We start from the raw sequence: 14,583 nt of genomic DNA, 5'->3' as shown, positions 1-14,583 counted from the left end.
AAATCAACTTTAAATGCAGGGCCTTTTTTATTTTTATTATTTATTGGTTGGGGCTGTTGACACACAAGGAAAGCTGTGCTCTCTACTGGGTGGTGGGCTTTCATTAGCGTGTTTTGATTTGTAAATGGTTTGGAGAAGTGGAAATTTTTACTAAAAAATATTAAAATTTAAAGCGATGGTACTACCGTGCGCGTTATTTCCGTAGGTCCGAATTTGGCTATCATTAGCAAGTAAAAGCCCAAATCTTTATGTTAAATCAAGTAATGTTTTCCCTTTTCGCAATATTTATCTATACGGCAATTGAAATCTCCCAAAAAATAATATTTTGGTTATAAAAATTATTAATCAAATTAAATGCTTTTAGAATCTCGTTGGATATGTCATGTAAGCTCATGTTTGGTTGAAACTGTTGAAAGTAATAGCAATGAAATTTTTAAAGTAAGTTATTACCATGCGACAGCAGGACGAGCTAAACAAATCTGCTGGAGCGGGCAGGCGCCATTCACGCCATTGTCAGATTTGGCCCTTAAGATTAAGATGACCTTGCACGTGGTCGACGAGGCCAAAGATTCACTGCCCATTAGGGACAGGGACGGCTCGGTCAAGAGGGCGAGTTGCAGAGCAGAAGCTGCAGAAAAAATCCCACTCAACATCCCAGCGGGCAGCAGTCGGGCTAAGCCTGCCGAGACAAGCTGCGGCTCCACGCCAAGTTCCTTAGGTAAATCCGCTGCAGTCACATTGGCCCACCACGCAGCATGAAGACAATTTATTTATTTTGGTTGGCTTGGCCTAGTGAGAATATAACCAATTAATTAATAAGGAAAAAATTGGTAAATTGTCTGCATATCTAACACATTAGGAAATTTTAACTTCAAAAATAGTTTAGGAATTTGAGAAAAATGAACCAAATTCTTAATTTATATTTTTTCAGCACCCTGCGGTGTTCCCTCTGTAGATTCATTTTTTTTTCACCACAAGATAAAAGAGCTCGACATATTTAATGGCCAATGTGGAGCAAAGGATATATTAATAGAAAAATAAGGAAGCACATTATCATATTGGATAGCTAAAAAGAAGAATGACTTGCTTGGGCAACACTCACAATTGCTTTTGCATGAGTAAATAAAGCCATAATACAAACACCTGATTAAATCAACGAATTTTATTTAAACACTGCCATGTGCCGTTTCAGGACAAAACCCTCTTGTAGAAGATCTCGTCGACGTCCTCGACCTTCATGTTCTGAAAGCAAATCGGGCACATGATCAGCTGTCCTTGCTTTTTGTCCCAACAGCTTCTACATGCAAACGCATGAAAGCAAATCTGGTGGCGCATCTGTGCATGTTCAAGATTGCACAGAAGGCATAGTCTGTAGTCCTTGAACTGCGGCTCTCTGATCGAGCTCCTCAGCAGCTTGATGACCTGTTTCTGGAGGACTGCCTTGGCTGTAGATATTAAAAATAAAATTTAATTCTTATATTAAATAATATTATTGTTTAGCTCACTGGCATTCCTGGGTGGCCTCTCGTCATTGGCTTGAAGAATTTGGTTCAAGTCAGCAACACCCAGATCGGCAAAATCCTCCGGGGGAATCGACTGATTCAAAATTTTGTCTCTCAATGCATCACTGAGTTTCGCCACTTTGATGTACTAAAAAAAATAAAAATATTAATTAGCCTTTTCTGAGATATTTCAATGCAGTGTTGTTCAGAATTAAAGTTTTTATATTTATTAAATAATAGAGCAAAGTACATACCTTTCTGTGCTGCAGGTGTCCATCCACTGGTTTCATCTGAAGTGAAGAGGCAGCTTCTTTCACAGCCTGCAGACCTGATGGAGGAACTACAAACACAATAATTTAAATACAACAAGTGATAAAATCTAGAATTAAATAGCAAGCATAAACAATTATATATTTTGCAAAAAATAACTAAATTGAGGGACAAGAAGGAACTAAATAATAAGATATTTAGACGATTTGATCCAATTCTGAAGATCAGCATAATACAATTTTTAAAAATTTACAGCAAAAAACTGATCTAGTGTTTTAATTCTTACAACAATAAAAGAAGAATTTTTAAATAATCACAAAAATAATGTATTATACCTTGCAACTGCCTCAAGTAGTGAGCATTAAACTGACCAGCGCCTCTGTGCTCATCATGCTTTGTGCCAACTCTCTGCTCATAATTTCCAAGGCTTGACACCACAACCTGGCTCGGGCGGCTCGCGGCTGCTTGTACTTCTGGGTAACTGGCAAGCAGTTCTTGATCTCTTTGCCTTCCAAGTTGTGCAGAGACCGATTCGAGTGTCGACGAGCTATAGGCCAGCTGCTGCTGGGACACATTGGCGCGACTTTGTCCTTCTTGCTTTCCCTCATCACGATTTTGTCCTGCAATTATTATTATTGTCATTTCAATGATCATAAATCATAATCGAATTCCAAAATCTAAATTAGAAAATGCTAAGATGCTGTGTGAGTGCGAAAATCAGATTTTTTACTCTGATTTCAGACCAGAGACCACTTTCAAATAATTTAAAATTATTCTAAGTCGTTTACATGAGATGCAAAAACACAAATCAGCTATAGTGAGAATCTTATGTTAAAATTAGCGGGAAAAAATGATAAAATAAACCGAAATAAACACAATCAGCAAGTTTATAATGTACTGGGACATTTAATAAAAAAAAAAAATTGGAATTTTAGAAAAACGGAAGTTTTGATCCAATTCTTAGATTCAGCATAATACAATTTTTAAAAGTTTACAGCAAAACTGATCTGGTGTTTCAATTCCTACAACAAGAAGAATTTTTAAATAATCCAAAAATAATGTAATATACCTTGCAGCTGCCTCAAGTAGTGAGCATTAGCATGGGTGTTAAACTGACCAGCGCCTCTGTGCTCATCATGCTTTGTGCCAACTCTCTGCTCATAATTTCCAAGGCTTGACACCACAACCTGGCTCGGGCGGCTCGCGGCTGCTTGTACTTCAGGGTAACTGGCAAGCAGTCCTTGATCTCTTTGCCTTCCAAGTTGTGCAGAGACCGATTCGAGTGTCGACGAGCTATAGGCCAGCTGCTGCTGGGACACATTGGCGCGACTTTGTCCTTCTTGCATTCCCTCATCACGATTTTGTCCTGCAATTATTATTATTGTCATTTCAATGATCATAATCGAATTCCAAAATCTAAATTAGAAAATGCTAAGATGCTGTGTGAGTGCGAAAATCAGATTTTTTTACTCTGATTTCAGACCGCAGAGACCACTTTCAAATAATTTAAAATTATTCTAAGTCGTTTACATGAGATGCAAAAACACAAATCAGCTATAGTGAGAATCTTATGTTAAAATTAGCGGGAAAAAATGATAAAATAATCCGAAATAAACACAATCAGCAAGTTTATAATGTACTGGGACATTTAATAAAAAAAAAAAATTGGAATTTTAGAAAAACGGAAGTTTTGATCCAATTCTTAGATTCAGCATAATAAAATTTATAAAAGTTTACAGCAAAACTGATCTAGTGTTTCAATTCCTACAACAATATAAGAAGAATTTTTAAATAATCCAAAAATAATGTAATATACCTTGCAACTGCCACAAGTAGTGAGCATTAGCATGGGTGTTAAACTGACCAGCGCCTCTGTGCTCATCATGCTTTGTGCCAACTCTCTGCTCATAATTTCCAAGGCTTGACACCACAACCTGGCTCGGGCGGCTCGCGGCTGCTTGTACTTCTGGGTAACTGGCAAGCAGTTCTTGATCTCTTTGCCTTCCAAGTTGTGCAGAGACCGATTCGAGTGTCGACGAGCTATAGGCCAGCTGCTGCTGGGACACATTGGCGCGACTTTGTCCTTCTTGCATTCCCTCATCACGATTTTGTCCTGCAATTATTATTATTGTCATTTCAATGATCATAATCGAATTCCAAAATCTAAATTAGAAAATGCTAAGATGCTGTGTGAGTGCAAAAATCAGATTTTTTTACTCTGATTTCAGACCGCAGAGACCACTTTCAAATAATTTAAAATTATTCTAAGTCGTTTACATGAGATGCAAAAACACAAATCAGCTATAGTGAGAATCTTATGTTAAAATTAGCGGGAAAAAATGATAAAATAATCCGAAATAAACACAATCAGCAAGTTTATAATGTACTGGGACATTTAATAAAAAAAAATTGGAATTTTAGAAAAACGGAAGTTTTGATCCAATTCTTAGATTCAGCATAATACAATTTTTAAAAGTTTACAGCAAAACTGATCTAGTGTTTCAATTCCTACAACAATATAAGAAGAATTTTTAAATAATCCAAAAATAATGTAATATACCTTGCAACTGCCACAAGTAGTGAGCATTAGCATGGGTGTTAAACTGACCAGCGCCTCTATGCTCATCATGCTTTGTGCCAACTCTCTGCTCATAATTTCCAAGGCTTGACACCACAACCTGGCTCGGGCGGCTCGCGGCTGCTTGTACTTCTGGGTAACTGGCAAGCAGTTCTTGATCTCTTTGCCTGCTTCCAAGTTGTGCAGAGACCGATTCGAGTGTCGACGAGCTATAGGCCAGCTGCTGCTGGGACACATTGGCGCGACTTTGTCCTTCTTGCTTTCCCTCATCACGATTTTGTCCTGCAATTATTATTATTGTCATTTCAATGATCATAAATCATAATCGAATTCCAAAATCTAAATTAGAAAATGCTAAGATGCTGTGTGAGTGCGAAAATCAGATTTTTTTACTCTGATTTCAGACCGCAGAGACCACTTTCAAATAATTTAAAATTATTCTAAGTCGTTTACATGAGATGCAAAAACACAAATCAGCTATAGTGAGAATCTTATGTTAAAATTAGCGGGAAAAAATGATAAAATAATCCGAAATAAACACAATCAGCAAGTTTATAATGTACTGGGACATTTAATAAAAAAAAATTGGAATTTTAGAAAAACGGAAGTTTTGATCCAATTCTTAGATTCAGCATAATACAATTTTTAAAAGTTTACAGCAAAACTGATCTAGTGTTTCAATTCCTACAACAATATAAGAAGAATTTTTAAATAATCCAAAAATAATGTAATATACCTTGCAACTGCCACAAGTAGTGAGCATTAGCATGGGTGTTAAACTGACCAGCGCCTCTATGCTCATCATGCTTTGTGCCAACTCTCTGCTCATAATTTCCAAGGCTTGACACCACAACCTGGCTCGGGCGGCTCGCGGCTGCTTGTACTTCTGGGTAACTGGCAAGCAGTTCTTGATCTCTTTGCCTGCTTCCAAGTTGTGCAGAGACCGATTCGAGTGTCGACGAGCTATAGGCCAGCTGCTGCTGGGACACATTGGCGCGACTTTGTCCTTCTTGCTTTCCCTCATCACGATTTTGTCCTGCAATTATTATTATTGTCATTTCAATGATCATAAATCATAATCGAATTCCAAAATCTAAATTAGAAAATGCTAAGATGCTGTGTGAGTGCGAAAATCAGATTTTTTTACTCTGATTTCAGACCGCAGAGACCACTTTCAAATAATTTAAAATTATTCTAAGTCGTTTACATGAGATGCAAAAACACAAATCAGCTATAGTGAGAATCTTATGTTAAAATTAGCGGGAAAAAATGATAAAATAAACCGAAATAAACACAATCATCAAGTTTATAATGTGCTGGGACATTCATAAAAATAATTTTGAATTTTAGAAACACGGACGTTTCGATCCAATTCTTAGTTTCAGCATAATATACAATTTTTTAAATATACAGCAAAACTGCCCCTAGTGTTTCAATTCTTTCAAAAATTTGATAATAATTTTTAAAAAATAATTCATAATTATATTGTTGGTCTCATGGAATGTTAAAAAGGATAAGTTCTCAATACTTTAACAACGAAATACAAAACATGATAATTATTTTGAAATCTGCACTTCGCCATTTTTAACTGTTTTTAATTCTAAATATTTTTTTTTCCCAAGAATCTAAAGTTCTTGGACCCCATTCAAACCAATATAATATATTATTTGAAGAGAAATTTACCAAATCAAAAATTAATCTGAGAACTGTTTGCATTTGCAAGGAGAATGTGAGATGTCGAAAAGAATTTTTTTGACATCCCGTCACAAGAATTATTTAGGCGATTTCAACGCTGCTAGATAACGTCTTTTTTTGAATAATGAAGAAAAAGAATTTTTTATATAATAAGTATCAAAAGTTTTATAAACAGATAAAATTAGATTGAAATGTCTAAAAGATTTTTATTCATTGCGATGAATTCTTGCCGAATCCGTTTTAAATGAAATGTAGAATTCTTTTTGAGACATTCTCATTATAAAAAGAGTAATTTTTGTATTAACACAGTTGGAAAATTCTTCTCATAAATATAACTATTGATTCGTATGTTTTAGTAAGAGACATAACCTTTGTTAGTAGAAGTAAATTTAAAAAAAAAATCTCAGCAGATTAACGGTTTCATTTCGCCGGAATTTCAAAACCGTTCAAGAATAAGAATTAAAAAAAAATATTGTGAAATGTGAGGAATGAACATCGCAGAAAATCGAAAGAATTTTTCGAATAACATAATAAAACAGCCGGTATAATTGAATGCAATCGGCATATAATCATATTAATGGACACGAAAATAAGGTGAGAATTGACAAATTGAAAAAGATTCATCGTCTCTTATTTTTAGAATGATCATTAGGATCTGAATCTGCACCTGCTGCAGCAGCTTTGTCCTTTTCGCCATCGAGTTTGGGCCTTTTAGGCGGGCCGCCACCGCCACCCGTGAGAAATCGCCACATTTTCAGAAACTGCCCGGAAAGATCCTACGCCGACGACCGTCTATGTGGAACTGGCTTACTTAGTGGAATCGGTTCGGTTCTGCAGTTTCCAACCAAGAAGTTTCCAACAAAACGAATTCAAAATTCGTCGTTCGTCGTTTGTTGCCGACGGTCGCCGAGCTCTCAGCCAATCAGCCGAGGCCCGAGTGCAATAATCGTGCAATATGATTGGTCGGTCGGAATTTTGGTGATGACGTCATGGTCTTCAATCTTGTACAGAGAAGCTTCGAGCAAAATGACACCCGATGGCGCTGTCATCGCATCCACCCTACACCCTATCATATCATTGGTTTTGTTTTTCTTTTTACTAGAAGACAAGTTTATGTAGTACAAATTATTGTTATTCTTCTTTTCATTTTCAAAAAGTCGTAATGTTAATCTTTTGTGTTCAAAAGGAACTAAAAACTTAAGTGAGTTTTGATTCAATTATGAGGCTAATTCGGCATAATTTTTTTAAGCAGATGAGCTGCCAACATGCACCGACCAGAAATGGCATCGATGGACAAAGTGCGAGTGATCGTCGTTGGTGATTCAGGTACGAAAAGATGTCATGATTAATTCACAAAGGAAAAAACTAAAATTGAGCCTGTAATAATCTTAATTTTAAACTCTCTGCCATGTTTTTATCTTCGGTAGAAACTAGAAACTTCCTTTTTATGTATTTGAACTTTTCATTAGAATTGAATACTTTTTTTTTAGGTGTCGGAAAAACGTCGCTGGTGCATCTGATGAGCCACGGCGAGCCTCTGGTGGGCAGCCCGCCCTGGACGGTCGGCTGCTCCGTCGAGGTCAAACTGCACGAGTTCCGAGAAGGCACTCCGGCGCAGAAGTCGTACTTTGTCGAGTTTTGGGACATCGGCGGCAGCAGCAGCCACCGCAACGCCCGCAACGTCTTCTACAATCCTACGCACGGCATTATTTTGGTGCACGACCTGAGCAACCGGAAGAGCCACGAGAACCTGCGCAAGTGGTTGGCCGAGGTGCTCAACAGGGACAGCGCCAGCAGCAGCCGCAGTGTGGCCACCGACCAGTTTGACCCTGAGCAATTTGTCGGATCAACTCAGGTGTGAAGAGCAAAATATAATTTTAAAAAAGTGTCCACATAATTAAAACAAAACAAAAGATTTCTCATTAATATAAAATGGTTATTAAAAAGTGGTTATAATCACAGTTGAGAGTTAAATTTAAATTGCAAATTCTTAAGATTGAAAATGATTGCAATAACGAATGCGACAATACAAATATAAAAAATTTCCCTAACATCAAATTTTTTTTAACCAATTTAAATGCATTTTTAATTATTGAAATTGACTGAAATGAAATATAATTATTTGTTTCCTGATTTCAGATTCCAATTCTTGTGATAGGAACCAAAAGTGACCTAGTTGAAAAACTGAGAACCAGCAGAAGATCACCTTCGATTGCAGAAGAGTGTGGAGCTGATGAAATAGTTGTGGTGAGGACTCTAATTTTTATACATATATTTTAATTTGATAATGAATTTTAATTTAAAAATTATACAACCCCGAGTTTTAAATTTGGGGAATTAATATTATTGAATTATACATTTACAGGATTGTCATGAAGGACGATCTCTTGCTGCTGGTTCGAGTGCTGCAGTGAAACTGGCACGGTTCTTCGACAAAGTGATTGAACGCAAATACCAAACTAGAGAGGCTCGGGACCGAGCGCCTCCTTTTGTGGTGGACAGCAGACGCAGTCGACCCTACAAGGGCTATCATAATGACTGAAAATTCTCAATGAATATTGAACTTTTATGATTCTTGTGATGAATTTTTATCTGAAAAATAGACTGTAGATAATTTAAATGAAAAAGAGACAAGTTATTGTGAAATTTTTATTGCTTTGTTTTTTTAAATTAATTTTTAAATTTAAACTCTATAATTTCTTGGGTCTCTCCGGCAAACCATAATTATAATGCAACTCGGATAAAAATAGTCCAACCAAGCAAATTGAGTATTATTAATTTTTTTACTGTGGTTTTAAAACGGATCGGCATAATTTGGAAAACTGACTAGTTTGTAGAATATAGAGTGGTACGTCAAGTTTGCACAAGAATTAATATCACAGAGGCATACGGAATCATCTGCCTTTTGCTGATTCAGAGTTTTTGTGCTTTGAAGACTCGGATCTGATTTCTCTTTACTTTTTGTGCATGTAAAAAAATCCAGGTTTGGAAATAAAATTGATAAAAAAAAGTGAAAGCCACCGGAGAGCACGTCAATAAATTAAAATCGTCAAATCCAAAAACTCGCAGGATTTGGTTTTAAATAACACATACATTTTTTACAACACTTAATCTGCTCTGCTCGTTCTAGAGAGTCTCTTTTGTTAAAAACCCGTGTCACATTCATCGAAAATTCCGCTTGTCAGTCTCTTTTCTTGCACTAAGTTTTAATTTTGATTTTATCACACGTCACTGTCAGGGTCGGTCTCGCTGCACGGCTGGCCAAAGTTTCTTGTGATGCTTTCGGACATGGACCGAATGTTGGCCAGGTTGATGTCCTCAAAGTAGTCCAGGTCCAGGTCGGAGATGGTCTCGTGGTGGAACATCTCGTCGTCGGAAACGACGCCTCCTCCTCCGCCGCCGCCGCCGCCACCTGCGCCTCGGAAGTTGTCATATTCGGAGTCAAACATCGTGTTAAGCGAGTCCAGGCTGAGCACGGCGTCAGAGTCGAAGAGCCGAGACGAGGCGCGTGATGAAATGCTCGCGTCGTCTAAGTCGTTATCTACAAGTCGGTGGTCATCGAAGACTGAGTTCACGTCGCTCAAAGCACCTACACAAAACATGGGCTTTTAGTTGTAAAATATAATGGCCATTATAAAATGATTTACTGATTGATAACTGTAAAAATTTTCTTTTGGTTATTTCCAGGAGAAATTTAAAATATCCTATTAAAAATTATAATAGATGAAAAATGTGGCATTTCAGCTATAAATAATTGTTTTCTTGTAATTTTATTTGTTTTAAAAGAAAAGAAAAAATAATATAAATTAATGAAAAGTTTCATCAAGCGAACCACAACTGAACCATAACTAATAATTTGTTTAACAAGAAAATTATCACTACAAACATTCAAACAATGAAGAAGTTTTATTTTTCTTTTTCAATAATTATAACATTAAAAATCCAGAATTTATTCATGTATTTATGTACTTGAAATCAAACCTTTTTTAATTCAAATATTATATTCTTAGTTGAAACTGAATTCAAAATTAATAAAGAAAATAACCTAAATTTATTCAACTTTTTGCAAGCTTTCATTTTATTAGAAATAATAAGATTACCTTCTGCATCAGTGAGTCCAGCCTCATTGAGCATGGAGACGTTTTCGAGCATACCATCATCAGTTGTGTATCCGGTCGATTCACGGTCGTTGAGTAAAGGTTCGGACGCTGCGTTTTCTTCGTCATCGTCTTCGCTCCATTCTGACTGTTCACCTTGTTCAGACTTTGAAGTGGCCTCGGCTGCAAGTTTTGCTGCCGCCTCTGCTTCTTCAGCCTCCTAGAATTCAATTATAAAGTTTTAGAAAGAGAAATTTTTTAATAATTAAATATCTGGTTGATTGTGAGGCGGTTAGTTCAGTTTAAAATGATTATGTTTTGATATCTAACAGGTTAGAAGTATTAGTTGAAAAAGTAATTGGATTTTTTGTTCTCACCTGATATCTCAAAAATGGCTGCATGCATAGAAAATAAGAAATATAAAATGAAAACAAACTGGAATTTGAATTTAGCAAATCACCTTGGCCACCTGCTCGGCAATCATTCGTTCTTCTTCCTCGAAACTTGCGATTTCCTCTTGTTCGCGCCTTTCCTCATCGTCCACTTCGCGCTGCTGCCGATCGAGGATCTTCTCCGGCTCTTTTTTCGAAACCTCCTGCTCAGTCTTCCTTTTGGCCTCATCATCACTTTGCTGATCAGGCACGTCACTTTCCATATTTTCATACTCGCTCTCCTTCGCAGACGCCGGCGCGGGGCTGCTGCTGTAAAAAAATATATAATATTTTTTTTAAGCAAAATTATAATTTATTTTCCACATTAAATATTATTAGTTCCCAATAACATGCTGCAGGACATGCCACTCTTGATAGATATATGGTTAATAAGTTAGTAATGAAATGGCATTCACTCATTTCTAAAGCGAATTTTTGATATATGTTTTGATATATTTACAAATGTTGGTCTAGAAAACTACAGTGGGGAATTTCGGGTAAATATTTTTGACTAAAGAATACGAGAGGCACAAAGCACAAAAATTCACTGCCAAAAGTAAGTGTGTGTTAGTGTGGAGTAAAAGAGAGAAGAGCAGGGTCAGTTACTGATGCATGAAAGAAATATTTGCAGAGTGGAGTGTTTTTCGTTTTTCCATCACCATAAGTTAGTTGTTTTAGTCCTCGGCGAGCATTGCAGACAGTAAGATGTGCGGAGTGAAACTAAAATAGTCAGTCTGTTTTCACATTAAATCAATGTTAAAAAGTAATCAGCAGTCAAATTTTGAAAAGATTAATTATTTCAATCAGCTAGTGAGTTCCTACTGTATTTTTAACTACGGTACATAATTTTGGGTCTCATTTCAAAAGAAATAATAATTATCGTAATTATAGAGTTAAACATTCAGAAGCTACAAAAGAGAAATAGCACATTTTGGCACCATTTCCAATTTTTAAAGAGTTAGAAAAAAAGCAACTTTGGAAGAGCTTGCCTTGGTTTCTGTAAACTCAATAAAGGAACGGGCCGATAAGACAATTTGTTTTAGCCTGACCCACAATAAAAGCAATAAAAGCTTCATTTTCAATTATTTAGTTCAGAATTAGTGCCAAAAATTGCCGTTCAGCACTTGATAAAAATTAATTGTTAAGCTGACATTAATCAACAGGGAGTGACAAAATAATTAAAGGATTTTGTACATTTTTCTAAAATTACTAAAAATTATTTAAACAGTTGAAATCTCCTAATGTGTTGTACAAGTACAAATAAATGTCTCAATTTTTCCAAAATTTTCCTTGTTAATTGGTTAATTAATTTGACCAACCAATATAAATAAGTTGTCATGCTGCGTGTGGGCCAAAGTGACTGCGGCGAAATTACCTGAGGAACTTGGCGCGGAGCCGCAGCTCGTCCGGCAAGCTCGACTGCTCCGTCGGGATCTCGAGTGGGAATTTTTTCTGCAGCTTCTGCGCCTGCTGCTGCGCCTCGAGCCTCGCCCTCTTGAGCGAGCCGTCCCTGTCCCTAATGGGCAGTGAATTTTTGGCCTCGCCGGCCACGTGCAAGGTCATCTTATTCTCTAACGGGTCAAATCTAACAATGGCGCCCGCCCGCTCCAGCAGGTTCGTGTTCAGCTCGTCCTGCTGCCGCTTGGCCAACTCCTGCAGGGCGGCCAAGCCCACCTGAGTGGTGGTCGTCGCCGATGGGTTGTTGTTCAGGTGGTCGCGCTGCATCGCTGGCACCGCCGCCGGCTGCTGCTGCTGCTTAAGGTGGACGTACCTGAGCCAGGGACGAACGTTTAAAAATGAATTTATTAATTTGAAATTATTTTGATTGGCAAATTGGCTAAAATGCAGAATTGTGATTAAAACTAAAAAACAAATATTTCTTTTAATTTTTGCATGCGTCAATTCCCTCAGGGTTAATTTTGTACCTGGCGATGAGGTGGCTCTGCAGGCTGGCTTGTCCGAGTTCGGCCAACACTTGGTTCACATTCTGCAGCTCTTCCAGCGACATCTCCTTCTTGTTCCTCGGCGGCACCGTTTTGGCCGACGTCGGCGAAAGCACCTTTTGATTTTCGTCCAACAGTTTTTGGATTTCCTTTTCGAAATTGGGAATTTTCGGCGACACCTTCCTCACGATAGACTTCTCGGTCTGGCTCGAGCCGTCCTTCTTCAAACTCAGGGTGGTTCCTCTGCTCGATTCCTCCCCGCTGCCCCGCCGGGTCATCGACCCTTCTGGTGTTGATGGCAATTTTTCCGGAACTGACGTCAACGGCGAGGGCATTTTCGCCTTTTCCAAACTGGTCTTCCTGGTGTTGGCGTTGGTCACAATGTTGGGTCGCTGCTTGGGCTGCGCCAGAGACCTCGGACGTCCGACGTACTCAAAACTGCCGCAACTGTCCCCCTTGTAGGATTCGTCACCATCCAAGTGGGGAGGCAGAGGACTTGACACAACCGAAGCCGAGGAGTCGATGAACATGGGCAGAAGGTCGACCACGGCGGGCGGTTTTGAACTGGTGGGGGACGGTCGTCGCAGCTGCTTGGGGGAGAAGCTGCGGTTTTTGCCCAGAGAGCCTCCGGAGGCGCCTTCGGGCGACTTGCCGTTTTTGGTCAGACTGCCTGGCAGGTAGCAGTGAGGGATGTAGTCGTGGGAGGTTCGGGGCGAGTTCTCCAGGGAGGAGGGGTCGACCTGGATGTCCGAGGGGTACAGCCAGCGGGCGGTGTTGATTTCGGCGCTGGCCGGGGGCGGCGAAGGCGAGTCGGCCGCATCAGTCGTCCGGCTGTAGCTCTCGTCCGACGAACTGATGCTCGGCGAGTGGTTCAGTGAGCTGATTTCGTCGGCTGAGCTGTGGATGCGCAGCAGCTGGTGGTGCGGATCGGCCAGACTCTCTTCCGAGTAGTGCCTCTGGAGGTTCCTCAGGCGGCTGCTGCGAACTTCGTCGGGGCCTCCTTTGCGTTCCTTCGGGGCGAGTGGAGGCACCATGGGTAGGGGTTGGTGTTGGCGGACGGGGAGGGGTGGCGCGGCCGAGTTGGGGTGGTGCGAGGGCTTGACTCGGTGTTCTTTGGGTGGCAGTTTGGGCAGTGGTTTCAAGTAGGGAGGTTTTTCATTCGAGTTGGCGCCTCTTGGCCAGGGCGGGGTGTATCTGGCCTCGGCGGCCGGCAGAAGGGAGGGTTGCAGGGCGGTGGAGGAGTTTTGTACTAATTGCACGTTGTGGTGTCTGCCTGCCGAGGGGTAGTTGTGTCCGTTCAGTTCGGGTAGGCGGAGGGGGTTCATTTTTTGGGCCGGGACGATTTTGTGGTGGTTGGAGAGCCCGTTGCTGGGCAGCAGGGGTTCGTTTTCCCCCGCAGCGGCGCCCATACTTCCACCCCCAGTGCCATTGTGGTTGGCACCATCACCTTCTCGAAGGGGTGGAAGTCTGGGTCCGGTTCGCATGGGGTACGAGTCGTCGCGGTTCAGAGACAGGCCGAGGGCTCGGCGCCCGTTGCGAATGTCTCCTGGGCCCTGCTGATGGACAAGGGCCAACGGGGTGGCCACCCCTCCGTACATGTTGTCTGAAACGTGGGCAGTAATGAGAGCGAGCAAAATGAGTCTGAACTTGTGTGAATGCTTACTAGGTCTATCAGGGTTAGCATGCAGAGCTGGGTGCGGTCAGCGGTAGAAGCGAGTGTGCCGGTTAGAAAAAGGAAGCCAGGGAAAGAAAATTACGCGTGCAAAAAAATAAATCGGTGAGCAAAACCTAGCGGCGCAGTAATGAGGGTTAATCATTTTAGTTTTTATTTGCATTTTTTTTATCATTTGCGCGTGCTGTTTATTTATTCAGTCAGATTTTTATTTTATCGAGTGAATTGATGAGATTAATGATTGCAAACCACATCTTTCATGTTACTACCTCTAGTTGATGAAAGATGGAATGTCTGAGAAGAACAAAGTGCAATTTTCGGTCTTTCAAATTTGACCTAGAAATGCATTGACTTAGGAGAGAGAGAAATAATAATTATCAACGGACAATATAATA

The 14,583-nt window shown here is 39.7% G+C and overlaps 3 protein-coding genes across 13 annotated transcripts in view; 1 reads left to right on the top strand and 2 right to left on the bottom strand.

The window, feature by feature from the left end:
• Positions 1 to 1,157: 1,157 nt before the first annotated feature.
• Positions 1,158 to 6,875, bottom strand: LOC132193526 (uncharacterized). Its single transcript, XM_059614250.1, has 9 exons — positions 6,713 to 6,875; positions 5,087 to 5,386; positions 4,333 to 4,632; positions 3,589 to 3,885; positions 2,842 to 3,138; positions 2,108 to 2,392; positions 1,757 to 1,842; positions 1,506 to 1,650; positions 1,158 to 1,445 (listed from the first exon to the last, which is right to left on the bottom strand). Exons 1-9 carry the CDS (start codon positions 6,795 to 6,797, stop codon positions 1,189 to 1,191), a joined length of 2,052 nt encoding a protein of 683 aa, XP_059470233.1. The 5' UTR covers positions 6,798 to 6,875; the 3' UTR covers positions 1,158 to 1,188.
• Positions 6,876 to 7,061: 186 nt separating this feature from the next.
• Positions 7,062 to 8,972, top strand: LOC132193528 (rab-like protein 3). 5 transcript variants are annotated; one of them, XM_059614256.1, is made up of 5 exons: positions 7,062 to 7,125; positions 7,298 to 7,371; positions 7,536 to 7,900; positions 8,185 to 8,292; positions 8,411 to 8,971. In XM_059614256.1, the coding sequence occupies exons 2-5, from the start codon at positions 7,311 to 7,313 to the stop codon at positions 8,585 to 8,587; spliced, it is 711 nt and encodes a 236-aa protein (XP_059470239.1). In that variant the 5' UTR covers positions 7,062 to 7,125; positions 7,298 to 7,310; the 3' UTR covers positions 8,588 to 8,971. The 5 variants fall into 5 exon arrangements, with proteins under 5 accessions (XP_059470239.1, XP_059470238.1, XP_059470236.1 ...); XM_059614255.1 differs by having other exon boundaries at positions 7,110 to 7,160; XM_059614253.1 differs by having other exon boundaries at positions 7,110 to 7,246; positions 8,411 to 8,970.
• LOC132193523 (Ca(2+)/calmodulin-responsive adenylate cyclase) overlaps positions 8,680 to 14,583 on the bottom strand; it is a 77,754-nt gene continuing 71,850 nt past the window's right edge. For 4 of the 7 annotated variants that reach the window (XM_059614242.1, XM_059614243.1, XM_059614241.1 and 1 more), the window contains 6 exons: positions 12,499 to 14,119; positions 11,949 to 12,344; positions 10,603 to 10,843; positions 10,520 to 10,537; positions 10,146 to 10,362; positions 8,680 to 9,634 (listed from right to left, as the gene is read on the bottom strand). In XM_059614242.1, the coding sequence (XP_059470225.1) occupies positions 9,267 to 9,634; positions 10,146 to 10,362; positions 10,520 to 10,537; positions 10,603 to 10,843; positions 11,949 to 12,344; positions 12,499 to 14,119 (2,861 nt within the window). In that variant the 3' untranslated portion in view covers positions 8,680 to 9,266. The remainder of the gene's footprint in view (positions 9,635 to 10,145; positions 10,363 to 10,519; positions 10,538 to 10,602; positions 10,844 to 11,948; positions 12,345 to 12,498; positions 14,120 to 14,583) is intronic. The other 3 variants (XM_059614244.1, XM_059614246.1, XM_059614247.1) reach the window with 3 other exon arrangements.

This window comes from Neocloeon triangulifer, unplaced genomic scaffold (genome assembly GCF_031216515.1).
Source record: "Neocloeon triangulifer isolate White Clay Creek 2 clone unplaced genomic scaffold, ASM3121651v1 ptg000004l, whole genome shotgun sequence".
Taxonomy (NCBI): Eukaryota; Metazoa; Arthropoda; class Insecta; order Ephemeroptera; family Baetidae; genus Neocloeon; species Neocloeon triangulifer.
This window is presented reverse-complemented; position numbering and strand designations above follow the sequence as displayed.

Bases quoted from the DNA above. Each gene is read 5' to 3' on its own strand.
- LOC132193528 (XM_059614254.1), top strand. From the start codon at position 7,311: ATGCACCGACCAGAAATGGCATCGATGGACAAAGTGCGAGTGATCGTC. The intron at 7,372-7,535 runs GTACGAAAAGAT...CTTTTTTTTTAG, and splicing joins GATCGTCGTTGGTGATTCAG to GTGTCGGAAAAACGTCGCTG. The intron at 8,293-8,410 runs GTGAGGACTCTA...ATACATTTACAG, and splicing joins GAGCTGATGAAATAGTTGTG to GATTGTCATGAAGGACGATC.
- LOC132193526 (XM_059614250.1), bottom strand. From the start codon at position 6,797: ATGTGGCGATTTCTCACGGGTGGCGGTGGCGGCCCGCCTAAAAGGCCC. The intron at 4,633-5,086 runs GTATATTACATT...TAATAATTGCAG, and splicing joins CTACTTGTGGCAGTTGCAAG to GACAAAATCGTGATGAGGGA. The intron at 1,651-1,756 runs GTATGTACTTTG...TATTTTTTTTAG, and splicing joins GACACCTGCAGCACAGAAAG to TACATCAAAGTGGCGAAACT.